The sequence below is a fragment of the Cannabis sativa genome, chromosome 8, assembly GCF_029168945.1.
Source record: "Cannabis sativa cultivar Pink pepper isolate KNU-18-1 chromosome 8, ASM2916894v1, whole genome shotgun sequence".
In the NCBI taxonomy this organism is placed as follows: domain Eukaryota; kingdom Viridiplantae; phylum Streptophyta; class Magnoliopsida; order Rosales; family Cannabaceae; genus Cannabis; species Cannabis sativa.
Window position 1 is genome coordinate 33,735,827 of NC_083608.1, and position 23,324 is coordinate 33,759,150.

General features: G+C 32.2%; 2 protein-coding genes across 2 annotated transcripts; one reads left to right on the forward strand and one right to left on the reverse strand.

Annotated features, from left to right (window-relative positions):
- Positions 1-11,492: 11,492 nt before the first annotated feature.
- On the forward strand, positions 11,493-14,814 carry LOC115700561 (uncharacterized). The gene is made up of 8 exons (XM_030628131.2): positions 11,493-12,369; positions 12,455-12,556; positions 12,635-12,716; positions 12,833-12,852; positions 13,008-13,068; positions 13,961-14,025; positions 14,373-14,480; positions 14,599-14,814. The coding sequence occupies exons 1-8, from the start codon at positions 11,878-11,880 to the stop codon at positions 14,662-14,664; spliced, it is 996 nt and encodes a 331-aa protein (XP_030483991.2). The 5' UTR covers positions 11,493-11,877; the 3' UTR covers positions 14,665-14,814.
- Positions 14,815-16,672: 1,858 nt separating this feature from the next.
- Positions 16,673-22,465, reverse strand: LOC115700798 (zinc finger protein CONSTANS-LIKE 10). The gene is made up of 5 exons (XM_030628450.2): positions 22,184-22,465; positions 20,678-21,397; positions 18,740-18,967; positions 17,999-18,291; positions 16,673-17,628 (listed from the first exon to the last, which is right to left on the reverse strand). Exons 2-5 carry the CDS (start codon positions 21,248-21,250, stop codon positions 17,499-17,501), a joined length of 1,224 nt encoding a protein of 407 aa, XP_030484310.1. The 5' UTR covers positions 21,251-21,397; positions 22,184-22,465; the 3' UTR covers positions 16,673-17,498.
- Positions 22,466-23,324: the final 859 nt, after the last annotated feature.

The window sequence follows — 23,324 nt, forward strand, 5'->3', positions numbered from 1 at the left end:
ATAGAAAGCTTATTCAATTTCCCATAATTCTTATGAAGAAAGGTTTTACTGAATCGAAATTTATCTATGTCAAAAATTAGTATTTCTATGCTGTTTGTTGTAAATCGTTTTTTTATATTTTCTATATAAGTTGTCTCAGTAAAATTCAAATATCTCTCTGAATAATGATCTGATTCTAGCTATCTTGGTACCGTTGAAAAGATAATTCAATTTTCTAAATGTTTTATGAAGAAACCATTCACTAATTATTGAATATTCTAAGTCAAAATTATTGTTTTATTGCTGTAGTTCGAAATCCATTTGTTTCAGGATTTCTAGAAAACTGTTTCGGTATAATATCTACATCTCTTACGTTATAACTCCGATTTTAAAGATTTTAGTGTCATTAGAAAGGGAATTCAATCTTCTAAAACTTTTATGAAGAGAGTATTCTCTGATTTGGAATATTTCAGTATCAAAACTTTGGATTCCCGATGTCTACTGTGATTCGTTACTCCATATTCCTTCTCAGAAATAGCTTCAGTAAAACTATCATAACTCTCTCAGTTTTAATCCATTTTTAGTGATCTTTATATCATTGGAAAGATAATTGAATTTCCTATAATTTTTATGAAGGAAACTTCCACTGAATTCGTGTAGTTATTGGTCAAAAATAGTATTCTTTCTGCTGTACTGTAAGAGTGCGAATTTTAATGTTAGAGCCTTGACCCATGTGTTATTATAGGTAGTAGTGACGAGATAACAAGTTTAAGCAGCGGGATTTGAGGTAAGGAAATTAGATAGTTTTGTATGTGTTTATCTGCATAAATTTAAATTCCTTATGTATTGAAATATGATTTATGATTTGTTATTATGAATATGTATATGGTACTGAGAATGTGTGGTATGGACACAATATGAGTTTGTGAATTGATACATAGATTATGGTTGTATGACTTGTATATGTTGTATGTTGTATTTGTATGTTTCAGGTTGTATGTTGTATGATGTATTTGTATGTTGTATATGTTGTATGTTGTATTTGTATGTTTCAGGTTGTATGTTGTGTGATGTATTTGTATGTTGCATGTTGTATGTTGTATGCTAACGTCTCAGGTAAAGTGGGGGACCATGGTGGGGTATGATACGGGATAAGGCCGTTGAATGTAGAGATACCCTACCCTACATTTTACTGAGTCGTGTATGAGATTGTTATGGTGGGTATGATACAGTGATGTTACTGTTGAATATAGAGATACCCTATCCTATAACAAGGGTAGAGTGCATAGGCCCGGGTTATTATATGGGCGAGATTAGGCCCGGGATGCCGTAGGCTGTGCTAGGCCGGGTTATGTAAGTAATGGCTATGATATGTCAATGTTATGGTAATTACATTATTATTTATAGTATTGATATGATTATGTTATGAATATGATACTGGATTTATGATCTCTGTATATATGTATGGTGTGAACAATTAGTATGGACCTATATGATAAAGGTTTTCATGTGTACAGTTATTTGGCTATAGTTATAAAATAAGGTGCATGATATTGCTAAAACTTAATAAATAAATTAATGATATGTGTGATATTATATGGTATTGTATGATAAGCATTTCCTTACTGGGCTTTTAGCTCACCCCCTTACTTTCCCCCTACAGGCAATAGACAGGGAACATTGAATGTAAGTTTGATGGGTTGGGTCAGTTCTGGTATGTATACTGCGAGGGGCTATGGACGAGCAAACGGTCTAGAACGCCGGTGGAGCCTTGGTTTTGTTTTTTTTTATAGTAAAGTAATCTCAGCTCAGTGGGGTGTTACAAATTTTTTTTTTTTTTGCACTCAACTACTTATTTTGTTTTTAATATGAATGATCATTCACCTTTTTGCATATTTATTGTAAAACCCACTGTGTATTTCCAAACAGCTTTGAATCTTTTTAATTAATGCATCAAAATTAGTATTTTGTAAAATAAGGAAAAATATTGGGGCGTTACAGCCCAGGTTGACAATCAACTTGGTGCACTGGTTTCCTCCAAGCATTCTCTCCAAAATTGTCAAAACAAGGTAAGAGACCTCGTCCTCAAGTTCAAAAACCTTGGAAGTATCAAAATGACATCCCAGAAGCTCCGAAATTAGCACCCAACGTCCCGGTTGACATGTGGCCTAGTTTGTTGGGTTCTGCTTATCTGATTATGATTCTATCTCGACCGTTAGTCTAGTCTTTCATAATAACTGAGAGCCATGAAGTTAGAAGAATCAAATTTACAACTTCATATTTTCACTTTTCTAACAAGGTTATTTACTCAGAAACTAGGTAGTTTCAAGTCTCTCATTTTCGTAGAACAGCAACATGTCCGAGAATTGGTAATCAGCTTCACCAGAACATAGAAATGGGTTAAGTGATGTCTAAATATCACTTAGGCATCAAAAAAAACATCTTTGACGTGTTTTCCCACATACCCAGTGTTCAGGTTGAAGTTGTTGCGAAAATTATTAATTACTACGCAAGTGCACGCAATCAAGTAGTATACTCACGCAAGTGAGGTCGAACCACAGGGAATTGGATTAATTACTACTAAACTATACTTATAATTCTATTTGGCAAATCAAAAGTATTTATGATTGAAAAAGGAAGAAAGAAATTCAAGAAACTTAAAGAAACAAGTGAATATTAATCAAGATGAGAGAATAGGGAGACGAATCCTGTTGTTAAGTTACCAATGTTAATGTCTAATTGCTATCCTTCTCTTGAAGTGAATGACATATTATAAATTAACCTAGCTCTTTTCAGGTCTTCTAGGTTCTAAATCTCATGCTCTCTAATTAATCTCTTAATTAAACTAACATGAAATCAGCATTAAGCAATAATCTAAATGTCACAAAGGCTATGTAAATACTTTCGTTTCACATCAAAACCTAGACTATCCAATTTTAGCATTCTCAATTCTCACTTTTCAGATTTCGAATTGAGATCATAAAACATGAAAAGGTGATCAATCTTGCACATGGAAATTAAACACAAATATGAATAGTGTTCATAATCAAGATGGAGGAATGACAATTATTCATTAACTAGGAAAAACTTAAACAACATTCATCATTCTCCCTAAATAGGAGTTTAGTTCAAAACATCCATAATCAAATCCATAATTAACATTGAGACAGAAAATAGCATAGAAAAATTAAAGAGAAGAGAAAGAACTAGTTGAAGCAATTGATCCGGGTCGCCACAAGCCGCTCTTCTAGCCTCCTCCTTTGTTTCTAGGGTTCCAATTCTGAATAATCCCTAATTTTCACGAACTCTCACTATTTAAACCAAGTCTCAACTTAAAAATTCGTGAAATTACGAAACTGCCCAAAAATCCCGTCACTGGGGTCCCCGTCGCGACTGGCAAAGCTCCCGTCGCGACAGGATTAAACTTTGAAACTTCAAGATCCTCTCTGCCAGTTCCCGTCGCGACTAGCATGTTCCTCGTCGCGACAGGAGTAAACTTTGACTCCTTGAAAATCTCTCTGGCAGTTCTCGTCGCGACTGGCGAATTCCCCGTCGCGACTGGAACAGGCAGCGACACCAATCTTGGATTTTCTTCTCGATTCTTTCACAACTTTTCCTCAATTCTTGAACATACTTTCTTTAAATGCCCGAGGACCTGAAACCAAAGAATCAAGCGTAATATAGCCCTAAAACTAGAAACAAAGAGTGAAAACTAACCGAAAATATGACCCGAAACTTAGACTAATTTTAGCCTAACAGAAGTCACATGTCAACCTGGGCTCTGGATGTCAACTTGGACGCTGAGATGTCAACATGGGCACTAGGCCCATCACAACCTTTAGTAAAATGGCATGACTCTCTCGATATTGATTTGATTGGCGCGATTCAACCTGCGCTTCAAAGCTATTTTAATGCTCTATTAAGTCATGTCTCACACTTCAATCACAATTACTAAGTTATCGACTCCAAAATTTACCCTCAATAGAATTACAAATTTAAGCTACAACTTACACGGAGCAGGTCACGTGGATGCGACTTAAGCTTCAAAAATTGATGACCGACCTCTGAAGTCAATTTCACCATTAGATCATCATCTACGGTCAAAAATAGCCTAAACAAATATTTGTTTTTATATCTTTTAGATTATTTTATTGTCATTTTGATAGGACCTCCTTCCTTATAAAATGAGAGCTCCAAACACTCATTTTTTTAAGTTCAGAAAAAGTAGCCATAAGGTCAGAGCATCTATCTCTAGTTTCTCTCTCTAGAAATTAGAGCACCCAGACTTATCTATGTTTTTTATAATCTATCTCGTGAGAAATAAAATTCGAAGTAGACGTAGCTCCATTACTGTCGCGATATAGGGAGTGAACTGTTATAAATCCTTGTGTCTCTCTTATATATACTTAACTTATAATTCATTCTCGTCAATCTAGCAAGCGGGTGTGGCTCAGATATCTATGTCCAATTTTTTGCGTCAATACATTTAATAAAGTGAAAAAGTCCTTGTAATGTTAAGCTAGTGATATGAGTTTTCCGTTAATTTCTAAGTTTGCTTTTTAATTTTTATTTTTAAGATTGTCATTCTAATATAACTTTGTTTTTTGGTTTGGTGTTGCGATATTTTTTCAGATTTGGTGACAACTATTATTAATGGGAAGGTGTTCTTTCAATGTGATGAGGCTCTGTTTAAAGATGTTATAGCTTTTATTGCCTAAATTTCTAGAGCGGTTTTGTCCCATGTGGCTCGCGATTAGTTTTTTGCAGCTCATGGTTTGACAAAACATACCCTTCAGTTAGACAATGAGCTATCCTAGTTCGAGGATGTTCTACCGCTGATTGTAGTTTGCTGCATTGTTAATCATGTGTGATTCTGTTCATCGCGTCAAGAAAAAAAAAAAAAAAGTCCTTTACATCTCTCCTCAAGGTCAATGTTTATATCTTTGATACTTCAAAAAAATCCAAAAAATTAGGTGAAAGATAATATTAAAAATATGTACATATTAAAGATTAAAACATTGATTAAGTTTGCCATTAGATTAAATTTATATATATAAATAATAGGAAGCGTCTGGAGCCCAGTATATTTTATTTCTAGTACAAATATTCCTAAATACTGGCACAATTTAAATATTTTAATCCTAATTCTTTCCATGATAGTGTTCAACATAATTATAGTGTTACAGTGAAACTCGTGTACTTTTTTATTTTTATTTTTAATGCATTTTAATGCTAGAAATAAGATTTAAACAATTCATTATTTTCGTGATTTTTTTTTCTTTTACCTGAGTAAAAGAAGTTGTTTCAAAATCTGAATTCGACGGTACAAACTATTCACAATTTTTTTTAAAAATATTCGTAAAGTTCAATGTAATAAACCCCATCATAAAAAATAAAAGGGAATTACCCCATATACTATTTTTTTAACTTTTTTTTTTTTTTTTAAATTTTCGGTTTGGGTTTCTAAAGAAGTTGCAGCGCTAGTTGCAATAGGGGTTTCTGTACGATTTTCTGTTGCAATTTAGATTGCAGCGCTAATTGCAATAGAGGTTTCTATGTAGAATTCCGTAAAAATACAAAAAAAAACTGGTTTAAAGTGTAAAAATAAAAAAACTCCAAAAATAAATGGGATTAAAATGCTTAATTTACGGCAATTCAAAATGTTATATATCATAAACATGCACACACCAAAAATTGAGGGGTGAGGGGGGCGGGGCAATTGACCTACCTTGTCCCTTAATAGATTCGCCTATGGTATAGATTTTCTGATTTTTTTAGCGGCGTAAGTATATAATGTTAATAACACTGTAATTTTTATATATGTTTTATCATTGCAGACTTTTAATGTGTCTTAAATTTGTGACTAAATTTAGTCTTTAAAAATAATTGAGACTACATATTTTCATTTAGAACTAATAATTTAAAATATGAGTTATACATGCATCCCGTTTAAAATACTAACGTAGTCTGTATTAACGAAATTAAATAAAAATTACACTTTTTACTAATATCGGGTACTAATGATATCGCTCAAAAAATCATTAGCATTATATTAGTTACAAATTCAAAATTTTAAGTACTTATGACACAATTATTCTTTATTATTATAATAATACACACTAACACTAAATAAGATGTTAAAACAAAATTAGGTGTGACTCAATAATATTATGTCGATTTATACTAATATTTGACTGCCATAGACCAATAAAACTATTGACAAAAGAAAATTTTGACCTAAAAAATGATTAGGTCTTAAAGTATAATTTTTGCAAAATTTCACCACTAATTTATTTATTTTAATTATAAGTTTTTGGTCAACCACTGTTAGTGATATGATCATATTCAAATAGTATGATTAGGAAGTTAATTGAAGCTAATTTGTCTCTTGCTGCCTAACCAAACCTAATAGAAGACAGTAGACAGACCTACGTATTCAGCATTATAATATCTTATCTTCTCTAGATCATATTATTCCTTGTTTTGTTTGTGATGATCTTGATGTGGTTGGTAAAACTTGAAAACATACTTGGGTGTAACTCAAACAATATAATAATAATAATAATTCTCATTTAATTATTCATTTACAAGGTAACAATATCGCATCGTCACGCACATTTATTTAAATATTTTTACTATACACAGTTGTTTTTTTTGATTTTTTATTGATTTTATAAGAAAGAAAAATTATATTTAATATATATTAAAAGATAAAAAATTTAAATCTTTTTTTTATTTTTACACTTTAAAATAATTTTTTTTCATTATAAAATTCCACACACAAACCCCTATAGCAACTAACGGAGTAATCTAAATCTCAAACAAAATTTGTATAGCAACTCACATAGAAATTACGGAGAAAACACTAAAATAACTTGGCCAAACCGTAAATTTGAAAAAAAATAAATCAAAAAATAATATATAGAGTAATTCTTCAAAAATTTATTAGTTTAATTAGTTATATTAATGTACTCTAAAAGATAGTAAAAATTTAATTTTAGTATATTAATATACTTAAGTAACATTATTTGATTGACTTTTTTATTTATTTTAATTGATAGTATTTATTTTATGTTTAAGTAGGGCATTGTTATAAAATAATATAAAGTTGATGAAAAGAAAGAATAAGAAGATGAAGAAAGAAAGAGAAAGTGAATGAGAATTTTTACAAATACAAGAGTGAAATAATAAGAAACTAAGAAAAAGGGAAACGAAAAAGAGGAATGTTGATTACAATTAATGGTAATAAATAAAAGATTTGGACATCCACATAATTATTAATATTTATAACACTCCCCCTTGGATGTCCATAATAACTGCCTTATTAAAAATCTTGCTGAAAACTTGATCAAAAAAAAAAAAGAGTATAGTGTAAACTAACTCCCCCTCATTTAGGCATTTGTGGAGATCTTCTAATCGACGAATTTCGATCTTGTTTATCTATCGTCTTCTCAAATGTTGATGTTGGTAATAACTTTGTGAATAAGTTTGCAAGATTGACCTTGATTGAATATGTTGAACACCAATATGCATTTTCTTGAAGCGTTAAAGAAGAATTTGGTAAAATGTGTTCTAAGTACTCTATCTCCTTCAATGTACCCTCCTTTTATAATTTTTTTTCATTATAAAATTCCACACACAAACCCCTATAGCAACTAACGGAGTAATCTAAATCTCAAACAAAATTTGTATAGCAACTCACATAGAAATTACGGAGAAAACACTAAAGTAACTTGGCCAAACCGTAAATTTGAAAAAAAAATAAATCAAAAAATAATATATAGAGTAATTCTTCAAAAATTTATTAGTTTAATTAGTTATATTAATGTACTATAAAAGATAGTAAAAATTTAATTTTAGTATATTAATATACTTAAGTAACATTATTTGATTGACTTTTTTTTTTAATTTTAATTGATAGTATTTATTTTATGTTTAAGTAGTGCATTGTTATAAAATAATATAAAGTAGATGAAAAGAAAGAATAAGAAGATGAAGAGAGAAAGAGAAAGTGAATGAGAATTTTTACAAATACAAGAGTGAAATAATAAGAAACTAAGAAAAAGGGAAACGAAAAAGAGGAATGTTGATTACAATTAATGGTAATAAATAAAAGATTTGGACATCCACATAATTATTAATATTTATAACACTCCCCCTTGGATGTCCATAATAACTGCCTTATTAAAAATCTTGCTGAAAACTTGATCAAAAGAAAAAGAGTATAGTGTAAACTAACTCCCCCTCATTTAGGCATTTGTGGAGATCTTCTAATCGACGAATTTCGATCTTGTTTATCTATCGTCTTCTCAAATGTTGATGTTGGTAATAACTTTGTAAATAAGTTTGCAAGATTGACCTTGATTGAATATGTTGAACACCAATATGCATTTTCTTGAAGCGTTAAAGAAGAATTTGGTGAAATGTGTTCTAAGTACTCTATCTCCTTCAATGTACCCTCCTTTTAGTTGAGCGATGCAAGCAGTATTATCCATAGAGAATTGCTTGGGTTGATACTTCTTTATTGAGTGCAATCCATATGTTTCCCGAATATGCTATGTCAATGATCTCACTCACACACATTCTCTACTTGCTTCATAAAATACAAGTATGTTAACATGATTTATAGTTGCCTCGTTAAAAACCTTGTCAGAAAAACCCAGTGGGACAAAATCTGAGCTAGGGAAAAAGAGTACAATATATATTTCATATTCATAACTATTTGCAAGTTGCCTCGTTAAAAACCTTGCCAGGAAAACCCAGTGGGACAAAACCTGAACTAAGGGAAAAAGAGTGCAACATAAATATGTCTCCCCCTCATGCACATATGATCCATAATTCTTTTGGTTATAATAGATCTCATAAGATTATTGTTATCACTTTTAAAATATCACCATATACAATCTTTGATCATATATTTTCTATATGGACTTCTAAATTATAGATGAGGGGTTCGTGGAACATTAGTCTTTATCCAACTAATTGTATCATTCATGTGTGTACACAACTTTGTTCATACTAAAATTTAAAATTTCAAGTAGATATGAACATAACACATTAATGGTACTATAAATTTTCATTTGTGACAATGATGGTACTCCAAGACCATATATTTGTTCCATCTTGTTGTATGATCTTAATTTCCATATCAAATGATCATATATCTATAATTCTTGATACATATGAAGTACTTCAAGACTTCAATACTAATGAACAAACTTTATACATTTAATATTTCTCAATATACATAAAGAAATAAAAATTTGTTCTTCAATCACTTATAATATAATCAAAAACTCTTCAAGAGTCTATCACAACGTATAATTTACGAATTTATACTGCATAGACAACCATAGGTATTTTTCAAACAATAATTTACTTACATGTCTTTATTTCATACAAATATCTTTGTCATATAGTGCGCGCGACTTTGAATTTATATCATTTAAGACATGTATTAAATTCTTCTAGAATTTTTAAATAAGGCTTATTTTAAATTCTCACTATATTAGGAGCTCCAAATAAATAACCTTTTTGTTGCAACATTTATGTGACACTTATAAATCCTCATAAAATATATTCCAGGCTACAATCAAATCATGATTATATTTTCTCAATATTTAAGCCTTACTTCAATCAATCTCATGTCTATGCAAACTTTGTACAACAATTCATTATGTACAAATACATATATGCAAATTTTTCATTAGAAATATTTATTTGCACACCCTACAGGTCTTACTTCACTTTATGCGAGTAAACTTGCCTGGACTGCGTCATAATATTTTGGCCAAAAATAAAATATATGTCAATGATTCTCGACAAATCTAATACCAGGCGCAGTTTCAGTAACAGGAGTTGTTTCACCATTCACCACGCTTTCCGTCTGTCCAGGATTGACAGCAGGTGGAACCCTTGTGTCGACAAGAGCGATTTGTGATCCTTCTCTCAATGAAAGCACCAAAATGTTGACTTCGCTTTTAGCCAACGACAGTGAGTCTTTTGATAAGCGATAAACGATATGTCGTAATGAATATATAATAGAGCAATTATAAGACACAAGAATTTTATAGAGGTCCAGCCCCGAACAGTTCGGTAATAGCCTAATCCTCGTTATTTGTATTGACTTAAGAACAAGGAAGAAGATTCCTTTTCTTATAGCTATTACAACAGTATCTCTGAATATATAATTCTTAGATAATGATATAGTCTTAGCTTAGCTGCGTATCGACTTTTTATCTTTCGGTCCCCTTGCCCAGTGAACATTCCTCACTATTTATAGGGTTGGGAAACTTGAGGAGGAAGAGTTTCCTCTCTCGTTACAATGCGCATAAACAGAAAGATCGTGTGATCAATGCTGAATGCAAGGATCGTGGGATTGAGGCTGAGTACACTGATAGTGGGATCGTGTGTATGCCGTATCCACATAAGTTGATCCCTGAGTTATAAGGATTGAGCTGATGACTCATGATGCGAAAGCTGAATTCGCTAAGTATTGAGTGCTCTGCACGGATAGCTGGATATCTGATCCTGGATGTGCCAGCGAGGCATCCTGCTCGGTCTATTCTTCGCGAGCAGATGCTCTAAGTGGACTCTACGTGTCACTATTCTCGTGATGCCACATCAAAGTGCAAAATTTGGGATAACAGAAGAAAGCGCATAAAAATGTAAACAAAATAGATATGCCATAAGAATTTTTCTTTTTAAAAAAATTGCTCTTTTTTTTCTTTTTTTTTTTTTTTGGAAGAAAAATTTACACAAAATATTTAAAATTAGACCTTTTTCTACATAGTTTTACAGATTTTTTTTTTTTTTTAACATTTGTATGGATTCAAGGTTAATTAAGATTTGTGCCCCCTAAACTTTGACATATACTAAATTATGACCCCTGAACTTTTAAGGTCGTTAAAAATGTCCCCTGAACTATTGAGATTGTTGGATTTAAGGATTTTGTTTCCAATTTTAGTAAAAATAGTAAAATTGAATAAAATTAAACAAAAGTCCTTAAATCCAACAATCTCAATAGTTCAGGGAGCATTTTTAACGACCTTAAAAGTTCAGGGGGCATGATTTAGTACATGTCAAAGTTCAGGGAGCAAAAATCTTAATAAACCTTTTATTTGTTACTTATTCTTTTATTTTTATTTTGTAAGAAAAACATTATTTTCATATTGTTTTTTCATAAAAATAATGCTGTACAAATAACAATAACAGACAAACAATACTTCATATTTTTTTATATATAAAAAGAAATTGTAAAAATGTTAAAATTAGTTACTTTTGGGTAATAATGAAATGATTTTTTTTTTTTTTGAGGTTTTTATAAAAAATATTAGATTTTGAGTAAATTTTTTTACTACCACACGAATTTTTTTTTATAAAAATACCGTCCTTTTATAAAATTATCGTAAAATAACAACACAGAACAATTAAAAACAATGATAAAACAACAAAAAAACCAACCATGAACAACAATAAAAACTTAACACAATTCACAACATAAAAAATACACAATATTTTTTTTAAAAAATTCCGACCCATAATAAACAAGAAAAAAAAAACGGAAATTTTGGTGTAAAAAACACTTACAGTTTTGAAAAGCCCATGGCGCAGCCCATCATAATGGGGTGGTAAAACCTCTCATTCATACTCTCTTCTTCTCCACAACAACAACAACCCTTTCACTCTCCGCCACACCGCGGCCACAGCCACAGCAACCACACTCTCTCTCTCTCTCTGATTCATATATTGGCTGAAAATAATAAGCATACATATAACAACAGTGACTCATTCACAATAAGGTTGTAATTGTTCACTTCCTCATAACTATACTAAACCTCTCTTAAACCCTAATATTCTTCCCCTTTCTAATTTTTCGTATAAACCTTATCCACTGCCATGGCTGCCGGAGAGAACCAAGCGATGGAGCCTTCGGCAAAGGGTCCCATGAGGAGGAATATAGGGAAGAAGAAAGGTTTCAAGGGTAGGAATAGACCGAACAGGGGCTTACCCGGGGGAGTCGGAGACTTGAGAAAGCCTAAGAAGATAGATGTCAAGATGAAGAAGCTGTTTCGTAAGCGAGCTAGGGATTACAATTCGGATGGGGAAGAAGATGAGGAAGAAGAAAATGATGATGTTGAAAACGAGAGGAAATTACAGAAAGTCGAGGAGTTGAGTGGTGGTGGGCATTCATCTGAGGAAGATAAGGATGAAGAAGATGAAGATGGGAATCTGAAAGAGCGCCGTGAAGATTTCGATGATGGGTTATCCGACGGCGAGGAAGAAACTGTTGGTATTCAGCCTGGAATCACCAAGTTTACAGAGGGTTGTAGAGCGTTTAAAATGGCTTTCAAGAGTATTATTAACAGGGTTATTCAAGACGATGGTTTGGTAAGCTATATTTTGTAATTTTTGTTTTCTTTCTTTTCTAAAACATGGGAATTACTCGATTTGATGTGATGGGTGTGCATTGCAGGGTCCGGTTCTATCATCTCAGAAGAAGCTTGTTGCAGAAAAACTGGCTGAAGAAGACGCTGAGAGGAAGGTGAAGAAGGACGTCAGGAGGGAAAAGCACTTGGTAAATCAAATGATCTTTGTGTACACTACATCTGTATCTGTTCCTTGTTTTAATCTTATTAGCATTTTAATGTAATAGATGGGAGAAAAGGGACATGTAATACCAGCAAATTATTTGGATGCACATGAAAAGTTTTTAATTGGTGTTGCTACAAAAGGAGGTAGTGGCTTCTTACTATATTTAATCTTTATATATATATTTGTTCTCTTTCTAAAGACTTATTACATTGTTTCTGGTACTAACTGAGTTACTACTTGTGCATTGGTGGCGTTTCAGTGGTCAAGTTGTTTAACGCTGTAAGTTGCTTCATGATACTCTAGTCAAGTTTGATCCTTTTATTATTATACATGGATGGTTTTGTAATTTGTATGGTTGGAGTGCTTTTAATTTAGTCACGTTTATGAATTTATCTTCTACTAAAGTGTGTTGTTCTTGTTCAAATCTTCTGCAGGTTAACAAGGCTCAACATGCTCAAAAAGGATTGGATCCTTCGAGGTCTAAGGATGCTAAAGGTATGATGTTAGATATATAATTGTGAATCTAAATACTTGAAAAGTTTCGCTATGACACTGAATTGTATGATAGCACATGCTAAACTGTATGTGGCCTTGTATTTCACCATTTCAATTACCTGGGGTTTGGATTTTGTTGCCCCAGTAGTGTATATTACATATTATATATAAAAATATAAGTATAAATTAATAAATGTAAGGGCTTTGGATGTAGTCCCATTTGTACACAATTAGGGGGCTATATTAATGTATCATCTTTGCAATTTTGTGACATGAACTATCTTTCTCTTTTTTACATTTTAAATTTTTTTGTACAAGATTTATCATTTATGCTATATGTAAATGCAAACTTACCTTTTATGACGGAAACGGACCAATCTTATCTCTCTATGTTAGTATCATTTTTGTTTATTTATAAATATACACACTCACACATACACCTCTACATTAATTCTACTTCAACCACATCTGTAGTAGATATACTTTCTTCTTTCCGTTTGCTGTTTAAATTTGATTTGCACTATAAAAACTGGGGTATCTTTACCTACACAGTAATCCAAATTCCAAAATTTTCAAGTCAAAGTTTATTATGTGTGAGCTCTAGCATTGGACAATCTATGGTCAAATCGGTCAATAGGTGCATTGAAGCTATTACTTGGAAGCTTGTGTGTAATCCTCTGTTTGCTGCATCCATAACGAATGTGCATGTACTTTTATTATTGCCGTTCATCATTATCCTATTTGTTGGACTGGACAATCCTCATTTGTTTAATTTCTATTGGTTAGCTCATATTAAATATATTTACCGTTCTCAGTGACTATATATAGCTATTAGAAAATATCAGATATGGCTTCTTTCTGAACTTTCTTGTTGTTGGCTAAATGTTACCAGAGCTAAGGAAACGAAGGAAAGATGCCTTCTTTTCAGAATTAGGCAAAACTCCATTAACTGCTAAGGTGAGCTTTCTTTCTATTTTTTCTCTAGTCTCTGCCTTCTTCTTCCCCTAATTTTTGTTTACTTTTCCATGCTTTTAGACACATTGAATGTGTCTTCGCGCTTCTTTCTTGGATATTTATTAAAAAGCTTCTTTAATGTTTTTGGCAATTATATGTTACGAGACAATCATTACATATCCTATTTCTATCAAAAAGAGTATTTTATTTTTTTTTGCCGGGCTCAGAGTAATTGAGTTTCACATGTTTGTATTATAGCTTTGAATGTTTGCACTTCCTTCCATAAAACTATGATTATGTTTTAGTTAGTTTACGTCTGTGGGTTGGCTTGTTTATTCTGTTACATTCAGGCTCAGACATCAACTGGTCAAGGGGACGGTGATGCGCCTGGTTGGGCTCCTTTACGTGATAATTATATGCTAACGAATTCCAAGTTGAAGGGTTGGGATAAGATGCCGGTAAGAATTTTGCTATCCAATTTGTCATAGATGTCAAATTGTTTCTTCAGTACTCATTCTATATATATTCAGTTTTATCTTTCTTCAAATAAGACTCTTGTTTTGAACTTGTTATTAGGATAACGATGCAACAGACGACATTGGGAGAATGTCAGAAGATAGTAGTTCAGACGGTGATGACTAATTTATAGCAGTTTTACTTGGAGCACCAACATTTGTTTTCATTTGTGCTATTGTTGCTATTCTGGATAGGAGTTTCCCAACCTCCTTTCTAAAGTTTTGTAGAATACTTTATATTATTGATCATTATAAATGAATGGCTTGAGTTAACCTATTGTTTTGTTCATGTAATTCGACACTTCTTCTGTTACCATTTTTTCACCCTTTATATAGCACAAGCAAAAGGAATTATTTGTTCATTTTGGGGGATATCTAGTTGTAGATGTTCTTACAAATTTTCAATTTCATATTTAACTGAGTTTGTCTTACCATAGCTGGATTTAATGCAGTCACCATAATAGTTTTACATTACTATCTAGGTAGGCATATATTTTTAAGTGAGGATGGAATTAATTACATTTTATAGTTTTTGTAAAAAAAATGCATACTATAGTTTGTCTTTTGAGTGCAAATTAAGGGTGTCTAATTATTCTTAGTGCAAATTAAGGGTGGCTCATAATATCTCAAAGCTGGCCCTCTAACTCAAGAATTAAGGATGGCAATTCTTTATTTTAATTTTATTCATTCATGTATTGTTATTAATTTTATTATAGTTCGTGTAGTGTTACTAAATCTTGTTAATTTTATATCTCATCGTCATCTTGTATTTGTCCCAGTTTGACATGATACGATTATACTTAATACATTAAATAAGTATCATAAAATATAAATAAAAACATGACAAGGTTATATAAATCCGAGACAAGATACAATTAAAACAATATTTAAACATATCATATTCAGGTTAATAATCTATCAAGTTAGCAGATTTGTGATTTTCGGATTTAGTAGATTAACCTGAGTTTTAACTTAAAATTTAATTGTGTTTAACCTATTTTGACATGTACTTATTTCTATAATATTTTGGAATCATGTAATTGTGACTTTTATCAAGAATCTTATTACCAAAATAGTAAGAAAATGAAGTGTGTTATCAAAACTAGTTTGATTGTTTTCAGAACTTAAAGTTCAAACCAATTATTTTTAGCTTTCGATGTTATAGGGAGAAAGAGAGCAGTGGAGTAAACAACTTGTTTGATAAATTTCAATTACACATCATTTATCAAAGTATCAAAATCTTATCATGAGTTAAGAATCGGTTAATAGTTAAGGGTAATTTTCTAATTTTTAATATTACTTTATTTTAAATATTAAGAATAAGGATGAAGTGCACTTGATTAAAAGTTTAAAGACTATAAATAATAATTTCATAACCTATTTTAAAGATTTTTTTATTTATTTTTATATTAGTTTAATTTTTAAAAATTACTATGAGAATCTGCATTCAAATTACACTTACCGAAAATTCTTCTTGCAATTCCAATAGTTTAACTCCAGAATACACTCATATAATTATTTAGTGAATTGAATGACGAAATAACACATTATTGAGAATTTTATAGGAGTAGCAATTCATGTTCTTGTTGTGTTAAAGATTTTAAATTTATTAAAAATTTACGAACAAAACACAATTTGTAACATGAAAAATTTATAAAACAAAGATGCGAACACGATACGTATAATGTCAAATCCTTAAATTCTCCAGTTGTATTGACGTGTTGTAAATTAAATTGTTGATTGTCATCTCTCACAAACACACAAACATGAACACAACTCAAATAAATTTAGTGTCGTATTGAACTTGCAAAATTTCTTATCATGTTCATCTCAACCCCGCATAACGTAACCCTTATTGCCACCCCCGACAATTTTACTTCTAATACACCTATACGATGTTAATATTATGGTATCACAGTAATAGTCATAAGGCAAAATAATAATTTTAACCAAACAATAATCTTTTTATTCAATGCAACATTAGAACCTTCAGAATAAACCAAAAATACTCCACTCTATTCAGCGTATGAACCATTGTACCTCTTGATACCTCTTGATCTTTACAGTTCCCTAACATAGAAGAGCAATCTGTATCCATTGGCAGTGGCACCAAGATTCAAAAACAATGGCAAAAAGATACAACTAGAGATGATCATGACCATTAGTATAAAAAATTACTATCCTCTTTAAACCGCATATGAAATCATCATGTGCTATACATGCCCATGCAAAAGAAGGAGAACAAAATATTTACAACTGCAAGTTCAAAGTCTGACCCTGCAGCGATTTCAGCCCGAACATCTTATATCCTCTACTACATACATAAAGATCCTGTAACTATACATGTCATAGATGTCAAGACCCAAATGAAACAAAAAAGGAAAAAGGACAATACTACAAACCCCAAGCCTTCCGGAGGACAAGGCCATTGTGAGTTCAGCTACTCATGATGCCTTTGCAGCCTCATCTTTTTATGTATATGACTGACTTTGACTGACTGGTGGAGGAGGATTATTTAGTTGAGATAATGAATATGTATAATGGTGCATAATTATGGGAAAAGAGAGATCAATAATGACTCTCCTTTTTTTTTTTTGTGAAGAGTATGAATCAGATAATGAAGATGAAGTTGCCCAGAGATACAGAGGAAATAAAGGTCATAGCCTAAACAAGGCAAGGACAACCAATCTGGTTGGATCATGTAGGCAATCATCAGATCTTTTATGGAGATATAGAATCAAACATCGGCTTGTCCAAATTATTGGTGAGACATCAGAACAGGCTTTCTACATTCACGTCCACCTTTTTTTTGCCAATTGGAGAAAATCAAGGACCCTGTGATACATTACACAGCTTGTCACGCACAAGGAAAAAATGCATCAATTTCATCCATTGTTTAGGTATGATTGTTTCCATTCAAACAGCAAGAGTTTCTTTCTTTCCTTTATAAAGTATCTGTACTCAGCAGCTTCTGGTTTGGTTTAAAGGATCGTAATCATAGACATCACCGGCTTTCACAAAGCGCCCCTTCACTCTCTTTCTTACATCAGCCCTCGCCTTCCGAGAAGCATACCTCACCCTTTTATCAAACCTAAAACAGCAAACAAGACTGAGGTAAATTTCTTGACCAGTGGAAGGTAATCAAACAAATTGGAAGTTTTGAAATACAACCACATTTAGTCAGAATGAAGAGAAAATATGTACAGAACAATCATCATAAATGGCAGAAGATGGAAAAGGACATGCTAATCTGCATTTCCTTGATATTTTCTATGTGTAGTGTGCATATATCGTGTTTCTTAAACTCCAATGATGGCACTCAGTGAGACATGTAATATATTAAGTACAGATGGAAAACATGTAACCAACATGTAGTGTTCATGTGAAATATAGAAACCCAAAACTCTAAGCAGCAAAGTTGATATGCAAAGCTAAGAAAGTTGAATGATCAGAAAATATACTTGCGCATCTTCTTCTTTTCCTTGTATCGCATAACAGCATCATTTCGATTGGCTGACTGGAGAGAAGCATCCTGGCTTGGAGGACACCATGGAGGTTCCCCCAAGAGAAGCATTGAAGAAGCTCCACAATCCTGATAATCTCCAGCAGTCGTTTCCCCATTTGGGCCTGAAAATGAAAGGCTTGACTGCTGCCTAGCGAAGCAAAGAAGTGGTTCTGTTTTAGTACTCATTGCAGAATCAGCAGATGCGGCATTGCTGCATGCTGGCATTGCATTTACCTGTCCAACTGATCCCTGAAGCAACATATCATTAATTAACCAGTTAATTTCAAAAGCATGCATTAGAAACATTATACAATTATTGATCATTTCAAGTCAAAAGTGCTTCAGTTTGACCATCATCCAAGACACAACATGCATAAAAGAGTTGATCAGTCTTTTAGGCTATCACATTCACATGCATGAAAATATAGTGGTCAATTGGCCCAACCATTGTGATGGGACCAGAATAACTGAAAGAAACAACAAACATAAGGCCCCAATTGTAAGAGCCAGACTAGATATCAAAGTTTCCTTTTAATTAATCTCTTACAAACATTATAGATTGCTCAACACAAAGCCATGAAGACCCTGTTGTAGTTCCATTGATGAATATAAAATACCATATAAACAATGAAATGTAAACTAAACAAGTCTGTTATGGAAAAGGAGAACAAGGGTAGTGAATTTGAGATAAAATTACCTCAGCAGCAACTGCACTCTGACAATTGGAGTCGGCACCAGACATTTCAGTTGCTTCGAATAAGCTATCAATACCTCCATTCTCAAAAAGCTCTTCTGAGTTATTTAGAGCTACCCCAAATAGCTCCTCGTAGTTTTCAAAATTCAGGTCCACCTCATCCATGTCTAAATCCGCATAAAGATCATCATTTGCACTAAGAGCAGGGCCTTTGATTCCAGGAAAGCTTAACTGTAAACTATTGATATTAAGCTTGTGCATTTCATAATGAAAAACAAATGATACAGACATACTTAAACACAGAAACAAACCCTTACGTTTTCCTATTCAAGAAAAAAGATAGAAAGCCGTAACACAAAGAAATCCACCCGCCTACACTACAAGTAAGAACTTCAAAGAATTTAACAGTAACTGGGCTACACAAAAGTAATACTACTACAGTGCACCAAATTTGTTTACCAAATGTTGTGGCATTATCTGATAAAACACTGCAAGTAATGACACTAGTAGTACTTGATAATGCGATGCAAGAAAAATGTAATAGCAAGAAATTATTTTAAGATTAGCAAATCAGACTACTCAGACTATAATTAACAAGTTTAGCAAGAAAATTTGCCTTTGTGCTGAAGACTACCTAAACATAACAAAGTCTGCATTTGATAAGATGCAAGGTTAAAATTAGTTCATGAACTGGAAAAAAGAGCGACTGACCAAGATTCTGAATAACTGGTCTCACCTTAATAATTTAGATGGGCAATACAGGCCCCAAGAAGAAGAAAAAACATAGTCAAAATATTATATATAGTACAAAGTGAGAAAGTCAAGTGCAAAAACTGCTTCTTACCTCAGCAGAAATAAGATACCGGTCCATGTATCCCATTCCACACTAGCAGTACTTCTGGGTTGAATTTAACTGATTTTTAGTCCTTTGAAAATCAATTCAACCTAGACTTTTTTAAAAAATAAAACAACCTAGACTCTCAGCAAACAAATAGTTGGATAGTTGTAATAAGAGGGTAATACATGTGATTTCCATTAATGTATGGGCATATATTAGCAGTCACCAACAAACAATGCTAGACCTATATATCAAGAGGAATGACAGAAAGAACAATCTGTGATTTTCGCTAATTTATCTTTTCCAGAGAAGTTTAATTTAGATCAAACCTCTAAGGTACGCAATATATTGAATACAATTAGGAAAGCCAAAATCTAATATAGGACAATGATTACAACTTAATATAATAAATAAACTAAAACAATTAATATGTAGCTGGGAAAATCCTATATATAATATAAATACATATAAATCCTAAATTTAACCTGAAGTACAAACTCTTATCAAGATATTTTTCACTTATAATAAGACAGGATCAAGTTAACAACAAAATTAGCCCAAACTCTAAGCCTTTTGACATGGAATTGGAATGGGATGAGTGATCACCAATGCAAAATTAATAATGAGGGTCAAGACAAGGGACAACCACTTGGAAAGAAGTTAGCTTCCAAATGATGGAGCCTATCCATGTCAAATAGGGAAGGGGATAGCATGTTCAAAAATGAAGTTTACAGGTAAAAAGGGACGCACCTTGATATGTAGGAATATACCAAATACAAGAAACAGAAAGGCCTACAAACCAGCTATATACCAAATATCACAGATAAAACCACAAGTCCATAATAATAAAAACATTGTTTCTGAGGAAGATACGAGACTTGACAGTGTAAACCATGGTGCAAATGAATTCTAAAGCATGATTGAAAACAAGAAATAGACAAATAATGGATAAAGAATGATTCAATGTAAGTAAAACAAACTTTCAAACATTCAAAAAGAAGGTTAAAATATAAATCCAACTCACTAATTCACATCAACCTCCAGTAATATCATTAAACAAAACTAATAATAGGTGCCATTTAAAAGTACATATTGATTAATACCTTGGGAAAAGTTGCATTTTCAGATTCATCTGGAAGGTCGAGAACTTGGGATGCAGCATTAATCTCAGGCACTGAAGAAGAGCTCGGCCAAACACTAGCCTTAGCCATGCTTGTCACACTATTTACTCCAACCGAACCAGAAGCATTTTCGGAAGGTCCAGGGTCATTTCCAGAGCTATTCTCATTGATGCTCATCAAACCCATTTCTTGCTCACAAGTAGATTCTCCCCCAGTAGGGGAATCTAAAATGGAGGACCAGATGGAAGAGAGTTCTGCAGCCGAGGGGCAGCCAGAGTAGGATCTGATTGTTTGCCTCTTGTGTGTTGAAGATGAAGTAGATGCACCATGGCCCATCCAATCACAATTCTGACAGAGAGAAACTCTCTCTTCTGCGCATCTCACTAATGCCGGTTGGGAATGGCATCTTTCACATATTAGAGTTCTCGAGTGACGCTTTGAGAGAATATTAGCAGAGTGGACATTTCGATCACATGATAAACACAAGCATGCAGCATCAGACCGACAATATACCATGGACCTTTGATCCCCACAGTAATCACACAAGTAGCCCATGATTCAAAATGACTGCTTTCCTCAGCCAATCAAAAACTTCCTTTTCCAAGTTTCCAAACTTCTAGCAAAACAACAGACCACTCTAACCAAAATTAGCTTCTTAGAGGAACCACAGTTCTTCAGACTCTCAGAGTGTGCCTCAAAAACCTTCAACAATGTCACAGAAAGAATAATTCAGCTTTAATGTCTCTTTCTAACAAATTTAAGGAAGTGAACTAAAAACAAAATCAGCACTTAATCCTTCTTCTACTAAAATAAAGATTTCATCTGTTTCTCACAAAAACTTGATCTTCATAATTCATATGAAAACTAAAAATTTGGATGTGAATTATAACATTGGAACAAAAAAAAAAAAACTTCACAAGAATAATTTTGTTGTGACATAGAAATTCTTAAAAGAAGGTAAGCTCCAGAAATTTTACAGCTTTGAATTAAAATGATAAAAGAAATACTGGTGAGGGCGATGCCTTCACTTATCATATCTAGTGATCTTTAGCAACAACTAAATTAAAACCATATCAAATATGCTAAAACAGCACAACAAATACACATCTAGTTGTTGTAAATGTAATATTCGTTTATCATCAAATTATATATATATATATAATAAATAAACACATACAAAACTGTGGGTTATATCAAGAAATGGACAAAACAAAAACTGAACCCCAGCTGGTCCTTAGTATGAATTATAAATAAAGTAAAAAAAAAAAAAAGGTATGATAACAGTTTGTTGGAAAATCATATGCAGAAAGTTGAAGGAGAGAGATTCATAAGAATTGACTTCATAACTCTAATATTTTTTTTTTTAAAAAAAAAGTATGAACATGGGTGATCAGATGAATTCTTCAAAAACACATAAACAACAGAACCCAGAAGCTTTAAATTTTTTTTTATTAAAAGTTGAAAAATAAATAAAAATCAGATATTTACCTCAGAGGAGGACAGAGATGACAAAGATCTACTGAAAAGTCGCAAATTTATAGTTTAGCAAAAATTGGAGAGGAGAAAAAAGGGAAAAATCTGAAGCAGAGAACCCTAAAAGCTGAAGCTTTTCCTGAATCTCTTTTGTGTGTCTTCAGATGGGAAAGAAAGAAAGAAAGTTTTTTTTTTTTTTGGTTGCAATAATAATAAAAATAAAATAGAATAGATAGAGAGATAGATATCAAATATGGGGTGGGTGTGAGGAAAAGAGCATAAGAAAGAAAAATTACACATGTGTCATCTTAGCTAAGCAAAGTTGATAAAAAGTGCATTACATTTTGTGGGTCCCTGGTCCTTTTCTTACACTTTTCCCTTTATGTGGACCCCATTTCCTTATAAAATATCATTTGAATATTAGTATTCTAAGATACCTTTTCCCTCACCTCTTTCTAATTTTCTTTTCTTATTAAAATATAATTTTAACTGCCAAGTACTCAAAAAGTACTTCTCTCTCAGTTTCAAGCAGCCAATAGTTGAGTGCCATCTCATTTGCTTTGCTACACCTTCACATAACAATTAATAATTTTGCAATGATGTTTGCTATTTTAATTATTTAATTATTTATACAACAACAAGAGTACAAGTCTTTTTCTATTTTTGTTTTGTTAAAGAAATATAGAGAATAGTTTTAAAAAACTATTAATTTAGGCAGGCATCCATTCTGGTCCAATGCTTACTTAGCTTTAGAGCATCTGCAAGGACACGGCAAAAGTTTATATATGCCGTTGTTTTGTTCCAAGGAGACTGCAATTGTGCCACCATTTTCAAGTTTTGTCTACAGTGCACGGCATTTATGCCGTGCACTGTAGATCACTGCATTTTTTTTTTTTTTTATAATTTAATTAATATTTATATATAATTATATTATTATAATTATAAAATTTAGAATTATTTTTTGAAAAATTTTACAATACACATTTTTAAAAGTGATGTACGAATCTACTCTTATTTTTAGTCTATTTTTTTTATACAATAGTGTATATTATAGTTATTTAATACATTTTGCAAAATTTTGAAAAAATTAGAAAAATTTAATACGCCGAAAACTGCACTTCTCTAAAAGTGTCGCACTGATATACTCCTACCTGTT

Coding starts and splice junctions, on each gene's coding strand:
- LOC115700561 (XM_030628131.2), top strand. CDS start 11,878: ATGGCTGCCGGAGAGAACCAAGCGATGGAGCCTTCGGCAAAGGGTCCC. Junction 12,370..12,454: donor TTATTCAAGACGATGGTTTG/GTAAGCTATATT, acceptor TGTGCATTGCAG/GGTCCGGTTCTATCATCTCA. Junction 13,069..13,960: donor GAGGTCTAAGGATGCTAAAG/GTATGATGTTAG, acceptor AAATGTTACCAG/AGCTAAGGAAACGAAGGAAA.
- LOC115700798 (XM_030628450.2), bottom strand. CDS start 21,250: ATGGGCTACTTGTGTGATTACTGTGGGGATCAAAGGTCCATGGTATAT. Junction 18,968..20,677: donor AAAATGCAACTTTTCCCAAG/GTATTAATCAAT, acceptor AATAGTTTACAG/TTAAGCTTTCCTGGAATCAA. Junction 17,629..17,998: donor GAAAAGAAGAAGATGCGCAA/GTATATTTTCTG, acceptor TTGCTGTTTTAG/GTTTGATAAAAGGGTGAGGT.